Here is a 17538-nt window from a genome sequence, read left to right as displayed (position 1 = left end):
CCAGCAGGGAGAGTCTGCCAAAGTTAAAGGTACCACATCATCTTATGCTGGTGGGACCTGCAGTCAGACAAGCACCACATACTGGGCAGGATAAGAAAAACAGTCCAGAGACTTCACAGGAAAGTTTTTCAACCTGCTGGGTCTCACCCTCAGGGAAAACTGACTCAGGTGACTCTTTCCTCCTGATAGGAGGCCAGTTTGGTCTGGGAAAATCTGGCTGGGGTCAGTAATATCTAAGTAGACCCTCCTAAGTGTGTGTGTGGGGGGGAAGGCACAACACAAGCAGGGCAAGAAACAAGAAAACAAGAACTGAAAAATTCTCCTCTGTTAAACAAAACTTAAGCTAAAGGTCCAGATAAAGCTGAACGGAATGTCAAAGAACAGATAGACAACAAATTCATCTAGCAAGAAAACCCTAGATAAAAGAAGTGAAAGCAACCTCCAGAATAAACTAATTAAGGTAATTAAATGCCTAGATGCCAGCAAAAAATAATAAATCACACTAGGAAAATTGAAGATATGGCCCAGTCAAAGGAACAAACCAACAATTCAAATGACATACAGTAGCTGAAACAATTAATTCAGAATGTACGAACAGACATGGAAAACCTCATCAAAAACCAAATCATTGAATTGAGGGAGGATATAAAGAAGGCAAGGAAAGAACAAAAAGAAGAAACTGAAAGTCTGAAAAAACAAATCACAGAACTTATGGGAATGAAAGACACAATAGAAGAGATGAAAAAAACAATGGAAACCTACAATGGTAGATTTCGAGAGACAGAACATAGGATTTCTGAACTGGAGGATGGAACATCTGAAATCCAACAAGAAACAGACACTATAGGAAAGAAAATGGAAAAATTTGAGCAGGGACTCAGGAAATTGAAAGACAATATGAAGCGCACGAATATATGTGTTGTGGGTATCCCAGAAGGAGAAGAGAAGGGAAAAGGAGGAGAAAAACTAATGGAGGAAATTATCACTGAAAATTTCCCTCTTATGAAAGACTTAAAATGACAGATCCAAGAAGTGCAGCATACCCCGAAGAGAATAAATCCAAATAGACATACTCCAAGACATTTAATAATCAGAATGTCAGAGGTCAAAGAGAAAGAGAGGATCTTGAAAGCAGCAAGAGAAAAGCAATACATCACATACAAGGGAAGCCCAATAAGACTATGCGCAGATCTCTCAGCAGACACCATGGAGGCAAGAAGACAGTGGGATAATATATTTAAATTATTAAAAGAGAAAAACTGTCAACCAAGAATTCTATATCCAGCAAAATTGTCCTTCAAAAATGAGGGAGAAATTAAAACATTTTCAGACAAAAAATCACTGAGAGAATTTGTGACCAAGAGACCAGCTCTGCAAGAAATACTAAAGGGAACACTAGAGACAGATACGAAGACAGAAGAGAGAGGTGTGGAGAAGAGTGTAGAAAGGAAGACTATGAGTAAAGGTAAAAAGAAGGAAAATTAGATATGATATATAAAATCCAGAAGGCAAAATAGTAGAAGAAAGTACTACCCATGCAGTAATAACACTGAATGTTAATGGATTAAACTCTCCAATCAAAAGACATAGTCTGGCAGAATGGATTAAAAAACAGGACCCATCTATATGCTGTCTCTACTCAAAGGACACGAGGCCAAGGACACAAATGGACATTTACACACCAATGTTTATAGCAGTATTATTAACAATTACCAAGAGATGGAAACAGCCAACATGTCCATCAACAGACAGTTGGCTAAACAAACTGTGACATTTACATAAGATGGAATATTATGCAGCTATAAGACAGAATAAAATTATGAAGTATATAACAACATGAATGGACCTTAAGGACATTATGCTGAGTGTGATTAGCCAGAAACAAAAGGACAAATACTGTATGGTCTCACTGATATGAACTGACATTAGTGAATAAACCTGGAATATTTCCTTGGTAACAGAGACTATCAGGAGATAGAAATAGGGTAAGATATTGGGTAATTGGAGCTGATGGGATACAGATTGTACAACAGGACTGAATATAAAAACTCAGAAATGGACAGCACAATATTACCTAACTGTAATACAATTATGTTAAAACACTGAATGAAGCTGCATATGAGAATGATAGAGGGAGGAGGGCTGGGGCATAAATGAAATCACAAAGAAAGACAATAAAGATTGAGATGGTGTAATCTAGGAATGCCTAGAGTGTATAATGATAGTGACTAAATGTACAAATTTTAAAAATGTTTTTGCATGTGGAAGAACAAAAGAATGTCATTACTGCAGTGTACTGAAAATAGATGGTACTTAATATTTTTAAAATTTCAACTAATGTGTGAGACTAAAGCAAAAAAATGTTTATTTGGTACAAATCTATACTTTGACTAGTGCATCTCCTAATACAACTTATGTAGATAGTTGATTGAACACCTTAAGTACATGGAACTTTGTATAGGACATGAGATTTTGTTGGTTTGTCCAGGTGATGTCCTGATGAATTCCAGAGTGATTTGATCAGTGAGTGGAAAAGTATTTGCAAAGTCCCCTTCGGGGAATGGTGAGAACAGGGGAAACCTCAACTTCCCCAAGTTGAATTCTTGATATTCTCACAAGCAGTGTGGACAACCAAAGCTACAGGCTGAGCCCCCAGTCTTGGGGTTTGTTCATATGAAACTTAACCCCACAGGGGATAGGTCAAGCCTACTTAAAATTAAGCCTAAGAGTCACCCCCAAGAGAACCTCTTTTGTTGCTCAGATGTGGCCTCTCTCTCCAGCCAAGACAACAAGCAGACTCACCACCCTCCCCCTGCCTACGTGGGACGTGACTCCCAGGAGTGTGGATCTTCCTGGCAGCGTGGGACAGAAATCCCAGAATGAGCTGAGATTCAGCATCAAGGGATTGAGAAAAACTCTAGAATGAGCTGAGACTTAGCATCAAGGAATTGAGAAAACCTTCTCGACCAAAAAGGGGAAGAGTGAAATGAGACAAAGTGTCAATGGCTGAGAGATTCCAAACAGAGTCGAGAGGTTATCCTGGAGGTTATTCTTATGCATTAAGTAGATATCACCTTGTTATCCAAGATGTAATGGAGAGGCTGGAGGGAACTGCCTGAAAATGTAGAGCTGTGTTCCAGTAGCCATGTTTCTTGAGGATGATTGAATAATGATATAGCTTCACAATGTGACTGTGTGATTGTGAAAACCTTGTGTCTGATGCTCCTTTTATCTACCTTGTCAACAGACAAGAGGGACATATGGAATAAAGATAAATAATAGGGGGAACTAATGTTAAAATAGATTTAGTTTGAAATGCTAGTGATCAATGAAAGGGATTAGTAAGGGGTATGGCCTGTAAAATTTTTTTTTTTCTGTTTGTTAAATTTTTCTGTTATCTTTTTATTTCTTTTTCTGAATTGATGCTAATATTCTGGGAAATGATCATGATGATGAATATGCAACTATGTGATGATATTGTGAATTGCTGAGTGTATGTGTTGGGAATGTTTGTGTTTCTTGTAATTTTTTTTAATTAATAAAAAATTAAATAAAAAAAAAATTTGATGGAGCTTGGGAGATCACATGGTCCAGCCTCTTTCTCTCACAGATGAGACAGAGAGGCAGAGTGTCAAGCCCGGGTTCATCTGGCTGAATGGTAAAAGTAGTAGTAGTAATGACACCAACAGCTAAATTTTTTTTAGCATTTAGTATTTGTCAGCACTCTTACAGATATTTTACATTTGTTCACCTATATCAAAAAAAAAGTTAGTCATTTTTATTATTCCCATTTTACACATGAGGAGACTTAGACCCTGAAAGGTTAAGCAACTTACCAAAGTCCCACAGTTGGTAAAAGTGACAAAACTAAGAGTCAAACCCAGGCAGCGTGGCTCCAGGGCCCGTGCTGTCAACCACCATGCAGACTGTGCCTCGTCAGTGAAATGGCAGGATTAAAACCTGCTGTCTTGACTGTCACTCCACTGCTGCAGTCCCCTCAACACAGCAGGAAATAATTTGCATAATAATGTCCTAGTGCTGGCATTTTCACTTGCTTCATCTCATATGACCTGTATTAAGTTCTTGTATGGTAGGCAAGGTAGGTACCTTTTTTTCATACTTATATATACACTGTAGTAAATGCAAGCAGTACAGAAATGCACGAAAGTAAAGTAAATGTCTTTTTAACTTCCTCCATCCAGTGCTGAAATCTTTGTCAGCATCTTGGCAAATGTTCTTACTTCTCTCTGTAAGCACATATTTACAACTGACATAATTGGGACCTTATCCTGGATGCATTTCTGTACCAAAGTGGGTGGTATTATTTCTGTCGGCAGCAGACAAATGAGGACAGCACAAATCAAGAAAGGGCAGTGAGAAGTGTAGTGCCAGGATTGGGACTTAAGTCTGGAGTGGGTGTTTTCTTGTTTTTGTTTTGTTTTGTTTTGTTTTAGTAAGCTCTCAAAGCAAAGAGCACATATTTTGAACCCACTGCTCCTGTTCAGACACCTCCTCCCTAGTGCCTCGTCCTGGCTCTGAGCTCAATGGGCTGCCCCAGCTGTGAGTTCACTGGGCCACCATGCCTCTGGTGCTCCATCTTCTTTCCTGCAAGTTTTGCCTCCTGAAAAGCAATTCTTGGGGACTTGGAATATCTATGTGGCTTTCGATGAAGCTCAATAAAAGATGGCCATGAGCTTTTTTGCATAGTCTGCATAATGGTGGTGGTTTCCTGGCTGTGTGAAATCTCACCTAAAGCAGCACCCCTGGAGAATGCCCATTGACTGCAGATGTGGTTCATAGTGGGAAATGACTGCCTGTGCCGCCTCATCATTTCTCCATTGAGCAGCACTCAAAGTTGTTTTGAGAAAAGTCAGGGCAAATGGAATCTGATATTTGGGAAAGGAGTGATAGATGTCCATTATCTCATTCTAACCAACTTTCATTCATACTGATACTTTAGTTCTAGAGTTGGTATCCAGTTTTGCTAAATCATATATTCCAACTCTCAGGCTGTGTTAGTGAAATGAACGCAAATATGATTAGATATAATGCAATGTGGAAGATTAGTATTAAATTGAGACCTTCTGATCGTCTTACTTCACAAATGCTCCCTGCTGCTTGGGCCACCACACTGCCAGCCCTGCTTCCCCAAACAGAAGCAAGAGGCGGTGATGCTGAAGCCTTGAGCTCCCTGCGGAAGGCCTGGGTTGGGGGCATAGGCAGAGAGAAGCGGAAGGGAAGGTGGTGATAGGAGAGTGGAGGTGAGAGAAAGGAGCCTGGGGTTCAGGCCCTAGCTTTGCTTAGGATGTCTCCCAGCAAGGACCTCACTTCTTTCACTGCCTTGAGTTGTGAGTCATGTGAGGGAACAGACCAGACCACAGGGTCCCTAATTCAGGCACTGCCTGCGCTTTGAGAGTTGTAAACACAGTATTGAGGATTGTATGCTTATGAGTGTACAGTTTTTAACCTTACGTCCAGAATCATTTAAAGGTTTTTTTGTTTATTTTTGGACAGGCATCAGGCTAGAATGCTAAGAGCAAAATGTTTTGACCATATCTCTTCCACTCCTATCCCTTCTCCACGTCAATCCTTTTTGTGATACTGTGACCTGAACCTAATAGTTATCTCTGGGTGTTATCACTTGTCTTATTTCTGTATCCTTTTCCTGGAGGGGTGGTCTGAGCAGTGGACCATGGGCCAGCTCTCATGTGCTGTAGCTCCCGGTGGGAATGGGACTGGGGCTGATGCACAGGCAATATGAACCTCGGCAGGAGGCAGCCCCCTGCGCTCCCCTGGCCTGCTGGAGGAAGAATGTGGGTCTGTGCTCAGCCCTTAGCTGAGCTTAGGAGTAACAGCCAGGCCTGTGGAAGTCCCACAGGGCCTCAGAGACTTCCCCCCAGCCCACAGACTGTATTTCATCCAGCAGACACTGTAGGAGAGCCTGGGTGGGTCTGGGTGGAAAACTGTCCCCCACAGAAAAAATGGGACAAGAGTGCAAGCTTTGTGGATGATCAGATGGCATCACCCTCATGAAGGAATAATAGTATTTTTATAAAGAGGGTGATTTTTCTTATTCTGTTTCCAGAAAACTGCCTTCAGAGGTAATGACTTTTTAATGACCTTAAGGGGACTGGTGTCCAGCAGCAGTGACTCAGTCTCAGTAGGAGGCTCATTGTGCGAGAGAAGATGGAACACCTGAAATCAAAGGGGGAAAATCAAACCACAAATACATATATTTTCTTTGGTAGCATTACTTGGTAATTAGACAATTACAGGAAACAGCTTCCCAGCAGCTGGCATTTCTACTGTGTGAGTGGAGGAAGGATGGCAGCAACTGTGAACTCCTCACATTTATTATAGAAAATATTATTGGAGTTTACAGTCACGGGTGCCATGCACTCCTCCGGCGCATTCTGATGAGCTCCTGAGCGGTAAACCAAGACTGGTGCTCCTCCCCAGAGGGCTTCTTCACGGCTCGCTCTGCTGGGTTTTAAATGAGCTGGCCCAGCTCCTACCTGTCAAGAGGAATTGCTTTTAAACATTTTGGGCTGCTTTTGAGCCCACCTAGTGACTGGCCAGCCGGTTTGGGTGGATGCATTTGGAAGCAGGAAAAGGAAGGATGAAGGCCTGTGGAGAAATTGCCTCTCCTCCCTACAGTGTCATTTGGGGGGCTGGGGTGGGTGATCAGGGAAGGGCTGGACTCTAAGCCTGGAGAACCTGGGGTTCAGGCCACAGTGAGCAGCCCCTGCTTCTCCAGTGGCAGCCCTTGCCTGGCCTGCCCAGCCCACACTGCTGCCCTACTTGCCAGGACTCTTCCTGTGGGAACCCCCCCACCGATAAGTGACCACTCCCACCAGCCAACCTTGAATACTTTTATATTTAGCCACACTCTTATCACAGTGTGAAGCTGGTCTGAACTGTTTGTGCTTGTTTATGGAGGGCTGTACAAAAGTCCGAAGTCATGCTCACAGACAGGTAGGAGTGCCTTCTTTCTGAGTGTAGGCTCCTGAATAGATACACTAGATACTTCCTGTCTCCCTCAGTCACCCCTTAGGGAGAACCTGGCCCTCCGACCCCCATCCCTCCAGGGAAGCTTCCTCCTACAGCCCATACGTCCCTGAGAGCAGGAGGCCCCTCTCCTCCATGAAAACAGTTCCCAAGGGCCTGTGGGTCAGTAGCAGCCACTGTACCAGCTAACCTACAAGTGATTGTGTTTCCCTCACAGGTCCTGGCAATCAGTAACTTTTGAAAGACAGCCTGCCTCCTTCATCCGAATCGTTGGAACACATAACACAGCAAATGAGGTAAGGGTCTCCTTTCATAAGAGTTGCTGAGATATTTCATGATGTACAGGTAAATGCTATTATCTCAAGTTAAGTGAAACTTTTTGACCTGCTAATGGCCTGTCGTTCAGACAGCTTGCTATAGAAGAAGTCCTGCTCTTACCCAGTGGGGATATCATCATCATTTCTGGATGTTCCTTCTCAAGCGAATGAAAGCCAACCCCCATTGCTTTGCTTATTCCTACCAGCCTCTCCATGGAATTGGAGCCCTCAGAGTCCTTGAGAGGTCAAGCTCCCTGTCCTTCTCTTTGACAGAGTCCACCACCCTCCCAGACTAAGCTGCTTCAGAGGCGTCTTGGCACCCTGAGTGGTATTTAAAGAACCCAGACCCCCAAGGAATGGCTGTGGTACATACTGGTAGTTTTCTCTATCAGTCTAGGGACAGTTGAAGACTCCTACCTAGGCCAGCCTGCACATAATGTTTGTGAGGGAGCCACTTCCTCCCAGGCCCGGATGCCCGGGAGCAGCAGTCATCCCAGTGGGCAGGGTTGTTTGTACTTCCTTCCCCTTTAGTTTAACAAGGAATCGGAAGGGCTGTTTTACCAGCCGTGACGGCAGCATTCATGAGACCAGGCACCAGGGGCAAGGCGGCTGCCACAGCAGTTGCTTGGTCCTCACACATAAAATGCTGTAGTCCCTTGGACAGAAAGGGCTCTGAGGACATGCACTGGGTTCTTTTGGATCAGGAAAGGGAAGAGTAGAGAAACCATAGAGTTAACTGTTCAGACCGGGACACTTTTGCATTTGAAGGAGGGCACCATTAACCCTTACCCCAGAATGACCAGCATAAACCAGGACCATGCCAGGCAAGCCCAGACACATTGTCCTCTTGACAGCCCAACTCTCACTGGGCTCAGAAAAGCACTCAGGATACATGTGCATCGTTCAAGGTTAGAATGGTATCTGCTTCCATTTTGAGTTTTTTTAAAAAATAAATCCATAGTCATTTTTCTTTTTTGTTCTTCAGGTGGGTATTGAGCGAGCACAGGTGGTGTGGGGCTGGTGTCGCGTGGCCAGCCATGCTGTGGACTTAGCTTCTCTCTCTCTTGCTTTTGTAGTCATACCATGTTTAGTGTGTGCCCCTGAAGGACCACTGCTTAAAGACAAGAAACATAAGGAACAGTAAGGTTGAAATTCAAGAGGTTAATGAGAAGCATAAAACCAGTAACAGTTCTGCAAATGCACCTTTCACGATCTTTCTCAGATCTGTCCAGGGCCTGCCCTGTGGGCGCCCAGTGCATTGCAGAGGGCCCTGTGCTCATGAGAGGGCCTAGCGCTTGGGATTTAAAGTTCTGTGATCACCATCTTGAAATTCTTAATAATTTTGTCTTTGAATTGTGTTTAATAAGTGGAGCCCCATGCAGTCCCGGCTCCTTCCACCACCTCCTTCCCAGCACAGGCTCTCAGCCACCTGCTCCTGGACCCTTGGGGCCACAGGCTCTGCCTGGCCTCCCCTTCTCACCCTGCCCCATGACCAGCAGGGGCCTGAGCAGTGGGGAGGATTTAGGGGGTAAGGGTATGCGCATGCACCGGCCAAGTCATGGGGCCCCCAGGAGCATCTGCACTCACCTGGGGAGTATCTCTGTGTCCAAAAGCACAACCTTAAGTAGCAAACAAAAAGCACCATGTCAGGTTGAAGAGACTATGGGAGAAAGGATAAAGCTCTTTTCCTAGTTTTAACGGGGGCTCTACACGTCCATTTTGCACTGGGCCCTGCACATTCTGTAGCTGGATCTAGATTCATACATGTATTTGTCTCGTCAGAATTCTCACGGAGCCCAGTGAGAATAGACTCACAAGGTATCCCTGATACTTCTCAGCATTCTACGAAATGAAAATATTGTGATGACTTGTATTTATTTTGCTTTTTAAATTATTTAGAATAAAAATGATCCACTCCCCAATATGTTTCTTGAAGAGAATTTCTTAAAAAGAAGGCTGAAACTTTTTCTCTTATCTCTTCATTTTAAAACAAATCTGAAAACTGTAAAAGTAAACCAGCTGATACAAACTTCAAGAATTCTAAATATCAGGACATAAAATAATTTTTTTTCTTTTTTTTGATGATGAAACAATTACATTTGAATCTGCATTTTGGTATACATTTGATCCCCAAACCAAACATTTTTTTACTTTGCAATATAAATTCCAATTTTTCTTACCACATAAGCTACCTTAAATTAATTATATATATATTATTAAGTTGGAAAACCATTAAAATTTATATTTATATAAGATTATATTCAAGTAATATTTAATATCTATCATTTATAGTCAGCTATTTCTTATATAATGCATCAAAAAAAGACCAACTTTTAAAAAATATCTGAATGGGATTCTAAAATTGTTGATTACAACTAAAGTAATTCTTAAGTCTGAAAAGGCTAAGATGTTCTGCAGAGAGTATGATGAGGGTCTGCTTCCAGGCCTGCTCTCAGCCCCAAACCTCAGTGACCAAATGAAGAAATAAAAACAGACTCAGACATTTTATTTCAAAAACTATGTTAGACTAATGCCATTATGGAATTCTAAAGTTGGAGTGCAAGGTGTCTCTCTCCCTGACAAGTTTCCTAAAACACCCTCACAGAGCCCCAACCATTATGGTGGAGACCTGACCTGCTGCTTTGAAAGGCTTGTCTCTCAGGTCGCTAATTAACAGGTAATCTGTTGCATTTGGCTGACAAACAACTTGATTAGCTGCTTTATTGGATCGGTTATTCGTCAGGAACTTTAAAAAGCCCCAGCGTAGTGTTGCCAACTGGGAAATATCTTAAATCATAAGGTAAATAATGAATAGCATTAGAAGGCAGGATCCATAAACTGTATGATTCTTAGAGCATAGAAGAAGGCATTAAAAAGTTGGATTTCACTAAACATCAAGAATGTAGCAAATCTTCAAAGAGAATGTTCTTTACTGCAGCATTATAACAGGTTCCAGGCCATCATCTGGAAAAAGCAGCATCACTTCTTATAGTGGGCAGCAGAGTGTGTGTACCGTGGAAGTGTATGGCCAGCTTAGGGGGGTGGAGGGACAGGTGTCACATTGAAAGAAGGAGGGTCACTCTTGTGTCAGGCGGGAGTCCTGGGGAGACAGCTTTTGAGAACTGTGGTGGGACAGAGTGTAGGGTGCTCCCCACCACATGTGTGGGTAGCAGCTGGGGAAAGGAGCTGAGTCTGAGAGTCAGGAAACCAGGACAGATGGCAAGTCACAGGACAACCCTTGGGAGTCAGAACTGTGGTGTCAGAACTAAGGGTCAGGGCACCTCTTCTCACAATGGTCTGAGGGCAGTGTAGAGGGCAGGGCAGACCGGGGGATTCCTCAGTCTGCCCCTGCTTGCTCGCCCAGTGGCCTTCATTTTAGTCAGAGTCAGGGCCTGTTTCCATTTGGCTCCTGAATGTTTGCATTCCCAAAGGTGTATTGCTAATTTCTAGAAGCATTACTTCTAGTTTTTAGCATGGAATTTGTTTTTAGCATGGAAAGGTGAAACTGTGAATGTAACAGCAATAGAAATTTGTATGAATGAACTCTTTACATAAGTCCCAGGTAAGAGTGTTTTCTGCAGGTGCTGCCCCATCAGTAATTGGGAGGGTCAGAGCAGGTGAGGGTGGGAAAAGTTTGGCTTGGAAGGCCTTCTGTCTTTTTGGTCTATTTGATAAAAGGTGGAAAGTGGCTTGGACAGTGTGTAAGTGGCCAGAGCTGCCAACTACTTAGAGAGCCCTGAATTAGTTGCAGCCAAGTGAATTGACAGATGTGCACCCATTGCAGTGAGAAACAGCTCTGACCTACAAATATCCTTGCTGCTCTTTGACTAGCAAGAGGTGGGATACAAGGTAGCGAGCAAAAGCAGGGCTTCCCAAGCTAAACAGATTCCGGTTTCTTTCCCACTGTAGCTGTGTATCTTTCTCCAGGTTGCCAGGTTTTCCTGCATTCAGAAGGCTTGGCAGCTGTCTGCTGCATGTTAATTTTACCCGCTTCCCTCTGATTTGGGCCAGCTCTCAGGTGACGGCTGCCTCGGCAGTCTGTGGAGGTTCAGATTTCTTGATCACCTGCTTTGGCACGCTTCTCATTTCCTGCAGCATTTCATCCCTTCCTCTGGGAAGTAGATGTCTGCTGCTGGCATCTGCCTCTCATCTTCCTCTGTGAGCACCTCAGCAATGAATTCATTTAATTTTTTAGCTACATTTATGACTTCTATCAGTAAATTCCCCTTATGCTTACCTCTTAAAGATCCCATCACTTCCTTCAGTGACCTCGTGCTCCTTGTATACTTGGCATCTTCCTTTCATTTATCTTCTTAGAATATTTTTCTTTCGTTTCCCACTAGTGTGTGTTTTGTCATCCTGGAACCCTCCTTTCTTTGCTCAGTAAGCTCCCCTGTGCTTGGCGTGCTTTTCACACATCTTGTGTTCCTCTCCTTTACCCTTGGACACTTTTTCACTTACTCTCCCATCCACGGGGTTTGCTTTGTCTTCCTCTCATACTTTATCACTAGATGGCAACCACACTTCAGTTTGTCTTTAAGCACATCCAACCTCCTGTCTTGCTCTCTTTTAGTTGTTTTTGTTCATCTGATTCTCCCCAGCGCCATAGTCAAAGACGTCCATGTCCATGGCTCTTTCCTCCATCACTTTGTAGTGGTCACAGTCACCTACTTAGCAAATTTGGAGTCATTCTGGTGTGGTGACTCCCCTGCTATACTGCTTATCAGCACCCCTGAGCCCCTTGGTAGGCAGACACTCCTCCTAGTTCTAAGCCTCAGTCACCTGAAAAGGATTAGAAATTAGACCTTGTCAACAAGACCACAGATGTCAACCACATTGTTTCTCTGGTGGATCTTAAGTTTTGACTCCACAGCAGTGCACCCAGCCATTCCGGTTGTGACGTGGCCCCTCGCATGCACTCATATGCTTTTTCGCTCATCACCTGTTATTTATTCACAACAGTAGTATCCTTGTCCTTTATTACTTTGCTAAGATAATTAATGAAAATAAGCACACAACTTACACCCTTAAAGAATTCAAGCTGAGTCTAAACGAGATCATGTCTGAGGACCTATGAAAAACCAGTCAGTGGTATTAAATGAAATAGAAGTGTGCTTGCTTCTTTTTATAGTTTTTATGAAAAACTGGATTTGAGGGAAAGTTCTAGAATGATTTTTCAGTAGACAGGGAGCTTAGGGGCAGAAGCAGCCCCAGGTTTAAAAAGGACTTTAGGAAAAATGAACTCTGCAGTACAGAAAGACCGGGTCCTGCTCATGAAAACCTACATTAGCGTTTTTGCCAAGTCGGAAACACAAACCAGAGATGGTATCAACAATCTTTAGGTAGCTCTCAGGGCTGTATTTTACTTACTGAATTTCTGTAGTTGAGGAGAGAGGCTGTGTCTTACTCGTGGTTCTATTCACTGCGCCTGGCATGGTGCTAACACCTGTGAGTATAGAGCACTCGCTGGCCGAATGAATGAATGAACCTTTCGGTCTGTCCTTCCATCCCTCTTCTAGTCAGTCAATCAAATAAAGAACAAAGGACACAGAACATCTTAGCAGAGGATCAATAAAGAAACAGAGAATTTGAATAATACAATAAATGAGCTAGACTTAACAGACATTTATAGAACATTATACCCACAACAGCAGGATGCACCTTTTTCTCGAGTGCTCATGGATCATTCTCAAGGATAGACCATATGCTGGTTACAAAGCAAGTCTCAATAGATTAAAAAAGACTGAAATCATATAAAACACTTTCTCAGATCATAAAGGAATTGAAGTTGGAAATCAGTAATAGACAGAGTGACAGAAAATTTACAAATATATGGAGGCTCTACAACGCACTCTTAAACAACCAGTGGGTCAAGGAAGAAATTATAAGAGAAATCAGTAAATGTCTTGAGGCAAAAAGAAAATAAAAACTCAACATATAAAAATTTATGGGATGCAGCAAAGGTGGTGCTAAGAGGGAAATTTATTGCCCTAAATGCCTACATCAAAAAAGAAGAAAGAGCAAAAAAAATCAAGGAATTAACCGTCCACTTGGAATACTAAAGAAAGAACAGAAATTAACCCCAAAACAAGCAAAAGGAAAGAAATAACAAAGATTAGAGCAGAAATAAATGAAATTGAGAACATGAAAACAAGAAAATCAACAAAAGCAGAAGTTGGTTCTATGAGAAAATCAGTAAGATTGATGGACCCTTTGTGAGGTTGATAAAAAGAAGAAGAGAGAGGATGCAAATAAATACAATCAGAAATAGAAGAGGAGACATAACCACTGACCCCACAGAAATAAAGGAGGTAATGAGAGGATACTATGAACAACTTTATGCTAATAAATACAACAATGTAGATGAAATGGACAACTTCCTAGAAAGGCATGAACAACCAACATTGACTCGAGAAGAAACAGATGACCTCAACAAACCAATCACAAATAAAGAAACTGAATTAGTCATTAAGAAGCTCCTCAAAAAGAAAAGTTCAGGCTCAGATGGCTTCACATGTGAATTCTACCAAACATTCAAGAAAGAATTGGTACCAATCCTGCTCAGTCTCTTCAAAAAAATTGAAGAGGAGGTATTTTAGTTTGCTAACTGCCAGAATGCAGCACACCAGAGACGGATTGGCTTTTAATAAAAGGGGATTTATTTTGGTTAGTTCTTCAGAGGAAAGGCAGCTAACTTTCCACTGAGGTTCTTTCTTATGTGGAAGGCACAGGATGGTCTCTGCTGGTTTTCTCTCCAGGCCCCTGGGTTCCAACAACTTTCCCTGGGGTGACTTCTTTCTAGATCTCCAAAGACCTGGGCTGAGCTGCAAGTGCTGAGATGAGGAATGCCGAGCTGCTTAGGCTGTGCTACATTGCACTCTCTCATTTAAGCACCAGCCAATTAAGTCAAACGGCACTCATTGCAGCAGACACGCCTCCTAGCCGACTGCCGATGTAATTAGCAACAGATGAGGTTCATGTACCATTGGCTTATGTTGACAGCAACAAAACTAGGTATGCTCACCTGGCCAAGTTGACAACTGAATCTAACTAACACAGGAGGGAAGGCTACCTAACTCATTCTATGAAGCCAACATCACCCTCATACCAAAGCCAGACGAAGATACTACAAGAAAAGAAAACTACAGATCGATCTCTCTAATGAATATAGATGCAAAAATCCTCAACAAAATTCTTACAAATCGAATTCAGCAGCACATTAAAAGAATTATACACCATGAGCACGTAGGATTCATCCCAGGTATGCAAGGATGGTTCAACATAAGAAAATCAATTAATGCAATATACCATATCAACAAATCCAAGCAGAAAAACCTGATGATCATCTCAATTGATGCAGAAAAAGGCATTTGACAAAATTCAACATCCTTTCTTTTTGAAAACACTTCATAGGATAGGAATAGAAGGAAATTTCTTCAATATGATAAAGGGAATATATGAAAAACCCACAGCTAACATCATCCTCAATGGGGAAAAACTGAAAACTTTTAAGATCAGGAACAAGACTAGGATGTCCATTATCACCATTGTTATTCAACATTGTGTTGGAAGTTCTAGCCAGAGCACTTAGACAAGGAAAAGCAATACAAGGCATCAAAACTGGAAAGGAAGAAGTGAAACTCTCATTGTTTGCAGATGATATGATACTGTACATCGAAAAATCCATAGGAAAACTACTAGAGCTAATAAATGAGTACAGCAAAGTGGCAGGTTACAAGATCAACACTCAAAAATCTGTAATGTTTCTATACACTAGTAATGAACAATCTGAGGGGGAAATCAAGAAAAACTTCCATTTACAATTGCAACAAAAAGAATAAAATATTTAGGAATAAATTTAACTAAAGATACAAAAGACCTATACGAAGAAAACTACAAGAAGTTGTAAATCACAGAAGACCTAAATAAATGGAAGGGCATACTGTGTTCATGGATTGGAAGACTAAATATAGTTAAGATGTCAGATCTACCTAAATTGATTTACAAAATCAATGCATTACCAATTAAAACCCCCAAAACTTACTTTTCAGAAATAGAAAAACCAATAACTAAATTTATCTGGAAGAGCAGGGTGCCCCAAATATCTAAAAATGTCCTGAAAAAGAAAAATGAAGTGAGAGATCTCATGCTACCTGCCTTTAAGTCATATTATGAAGCTACAGTGCTCAAAACAGCACGGTACTGGCATAAAGATAGATATACTGACCAGTGGAATCGAATAGAGTATTCAGATGTAGATCCTCTCATCTATGGACAATTGATCTTTGATAAGGCAGTCAAGCCATCCCACCTGGGACAGAACAGTCTCTTCAATAAATGGTACCCAGAGAACTGGATATCCATATGCAAAAGAATAAAAGAGGATCCATACCTCACACCCTATACAAAAATTAACTCAAAATGGATAAAAGACCTAAACATTAGATCTAAGACCATAAAACTCTTAGAAGAAAATGTAGGGAAATATCTTATAAATCTTATAAGGAGGCGGTTTCCTAGATGTTACACCCAAAGCATGAGCATTAAAGAAAGAAAGAAATGGGAACTCTTCAAAAATTAAACACTTTTGTGCATCAAAGAACTTCATCAAGAAAGTAAAAAGACAGCCTACACAATGGGAGACAGAAGTGATATATCAGATAAAGGGCTAGTAACCAAGATATATAAAGAGATTGTTCAACTCAACAACAAAAAGACAGACAACTCAATTGCAAAATGGACAAAAGACATGAACAGACAGTTCTCAGAAGAGGAAATACAGATGGCCAAAAAGCACATGAAAAGATGCCTAACTTTGTTGGCTATTAGAGAAATGCAAATCAAAACCATGAGATATCATCTCACACCCACCAGAATGGCCATTATCAATAAAACAGAAAATGACAAGTGCTGGAGGGTATGTGGAGAAAGAAGCACACTTATCCACTGTTGGTGAGAATGTCAGATGGTACAACCACTGTGGGAGGCAGTTTGGAAGTTCCTCAGAAAGCTAAGTATAGAATTGCCTTATGACCCAGCAATACCATTGCGAGGTATCTACTCAGAGGACATGAGGGCAAGGACACAAATGGACATTTGCACACCAATGTTTATAGCAGCATTATTTACAATTGCCAAGAGATGGAAACAACCAAAATGTCCATCAACAGACGAGTGGCTAAACAAGCTGTAGTTAATACATACAATGGAATATTATGCAGCTGTAAGACAGACTAAAGTTATGAAGTATGTAACAACATGGATGGACCTTAAGGACATTATGCTGAGTGATATTAGCCAGAAACAAAAGGACAAATACTGTATGGTCTCACTGATATGAATTGACATTAGTGAATGAATTTGGAGAATTTCATTTGGTAACAGAGACCATCAGGAGATAGAAATAGAGTAGATATTGGGTAATTGGAGCTGAAGGGATACAGATTGTGCAACAGGACTGATTGTAAAAATTCAGAAATGGATAGCACAATACTACCTAACTGTAGTAAAATAATGTTAGCACACTGAATGAAGCGGAATATGAGAATGACAGAGGGAGGCGGCCTGAGGGCACAAATGAAATCAGAAGGAAAGATAGATGATAAAGACTGAGATGGTATAATCTAGGAATGCCTAAATGATAGTGACTAAATGTACAAATTTAAAAATATTTATGCATGAGAAACAAAGGAATGTCAATACTAGGGTGTTGAAAATGATGGTAAATAATATTTTAAAACTTTAACTTATGTGTGAGACTAAAGCAAAAAATGTTTATTTGCTACAAAATTTATATTTTGACTAGTGCATTTCCTAATAAAACTTATGTGGACAGCTTAATTGAACCCCACAAGTACATGGAACCTTGAGAAGGGCATTGTAGGTTTGTCCAGAGTGATGCCCGGAAAAATCCCAGAGTGATTTAAACAGTGAATAAAAAGGTATTTGCAAAGTCCCCTTGGGGGAATGATGAGAAAGGGGGAAAATTCACCTTCCCCAAGTGGAGAATTCTTGATATTCTCACAAGCTGTGGGGACAACCAAAGCAATAGACTAAGCCCCCAATCTTGAGGTTTGTTCAGATGGAATTTAACCCCACAAAGGATAGGCTAAGCCCACTTAAAATTAGGCCTAAGAGTCACCTCCAAGAGAACCTCTTTTGTTATTCAGATGTGGCCTCTCTCTCAGCCAACACAACAAGCAAACTCACTGCC

The 17538-nt window shown here is 41.5% G+C and overlaps 2 protein-coding genes across 9 annotated transcripts in view; one reads left to right on the top strand and one right to left on the bottom strand.

Annotated features, from left to right (window-relative positions):
* The window catches only part of BTBD9 (BTB domain containing 9), a 540815-nt gene that overhangs the window by 500550 nt on the left and 22727 nt on the right, over nucleotides 1-17538 (top strand). For all 4 annotated transcript variants that reach the window (XM_077161674.1, XM_077161670.1, XM_077161671.1 and 1 more), the window contains one exon: nucleotides 7226-7304. In XM_077161674.1, coding sequence (XP_077017789.1) covers nucleotides 7226-7304 — 79 coding nt within the window. The remainder of the gene's footprint in view (nucleotides 1-7225; nucleotides 7305-17538) is intronic.
* ZFAND3 (zinc finger AN1-type containing 3) overlaps nucleotides 3642-17538 on the bottom strand; it is a 545448-nt gene continuing 531551 nt past the window's right edge. For 3 of the 5 annotated variants that reach the window (XM_077161675.1, XM_077161677.1, XM_077161676.1), the window contains 2 exons: nucleotides 12696-12840; nucleotides 8644-8944 (listed from right to left, as the gene is read on the bottom strand). In XM_077161675.1, the coding sequence (XP_077017790.1) occupies nucleotides 8659-8944; nucleotides 12696-12840 (431 nt within the window). In that variant the 3' untranslated portion in view covers nucleotides 8644-8658. Of the gene's footprint in view, nucleotides 8440-8643; nucleotides 8945-12695; nucleotides 12841-17538 lie in introns of those variants that run through there. The other 2 variants (XM_077161678.1, XM_077161679.1) reach the window with 2 other exon arrangements.

Source organism: Tamandua tetradactyla, chromosome 5 (genome assembly GCF_023851605.1).
Source record: "Tamandua tetradactyla isolate mTamTet1 chromosome 5, mTamTet1.pri, whole genome shotgun sequence".
Lineage (NCBI taxonomy): Eukaryota > Metazoa > Chordata > Mammalia > Pilosa > Myrmecophagidae > Tamandua > Tamandua tetradactyla.
Note: the sequence above shows the minus strand (reverse complement) of the source record. Positions and strands in the feature narration are given on the sequence as shown.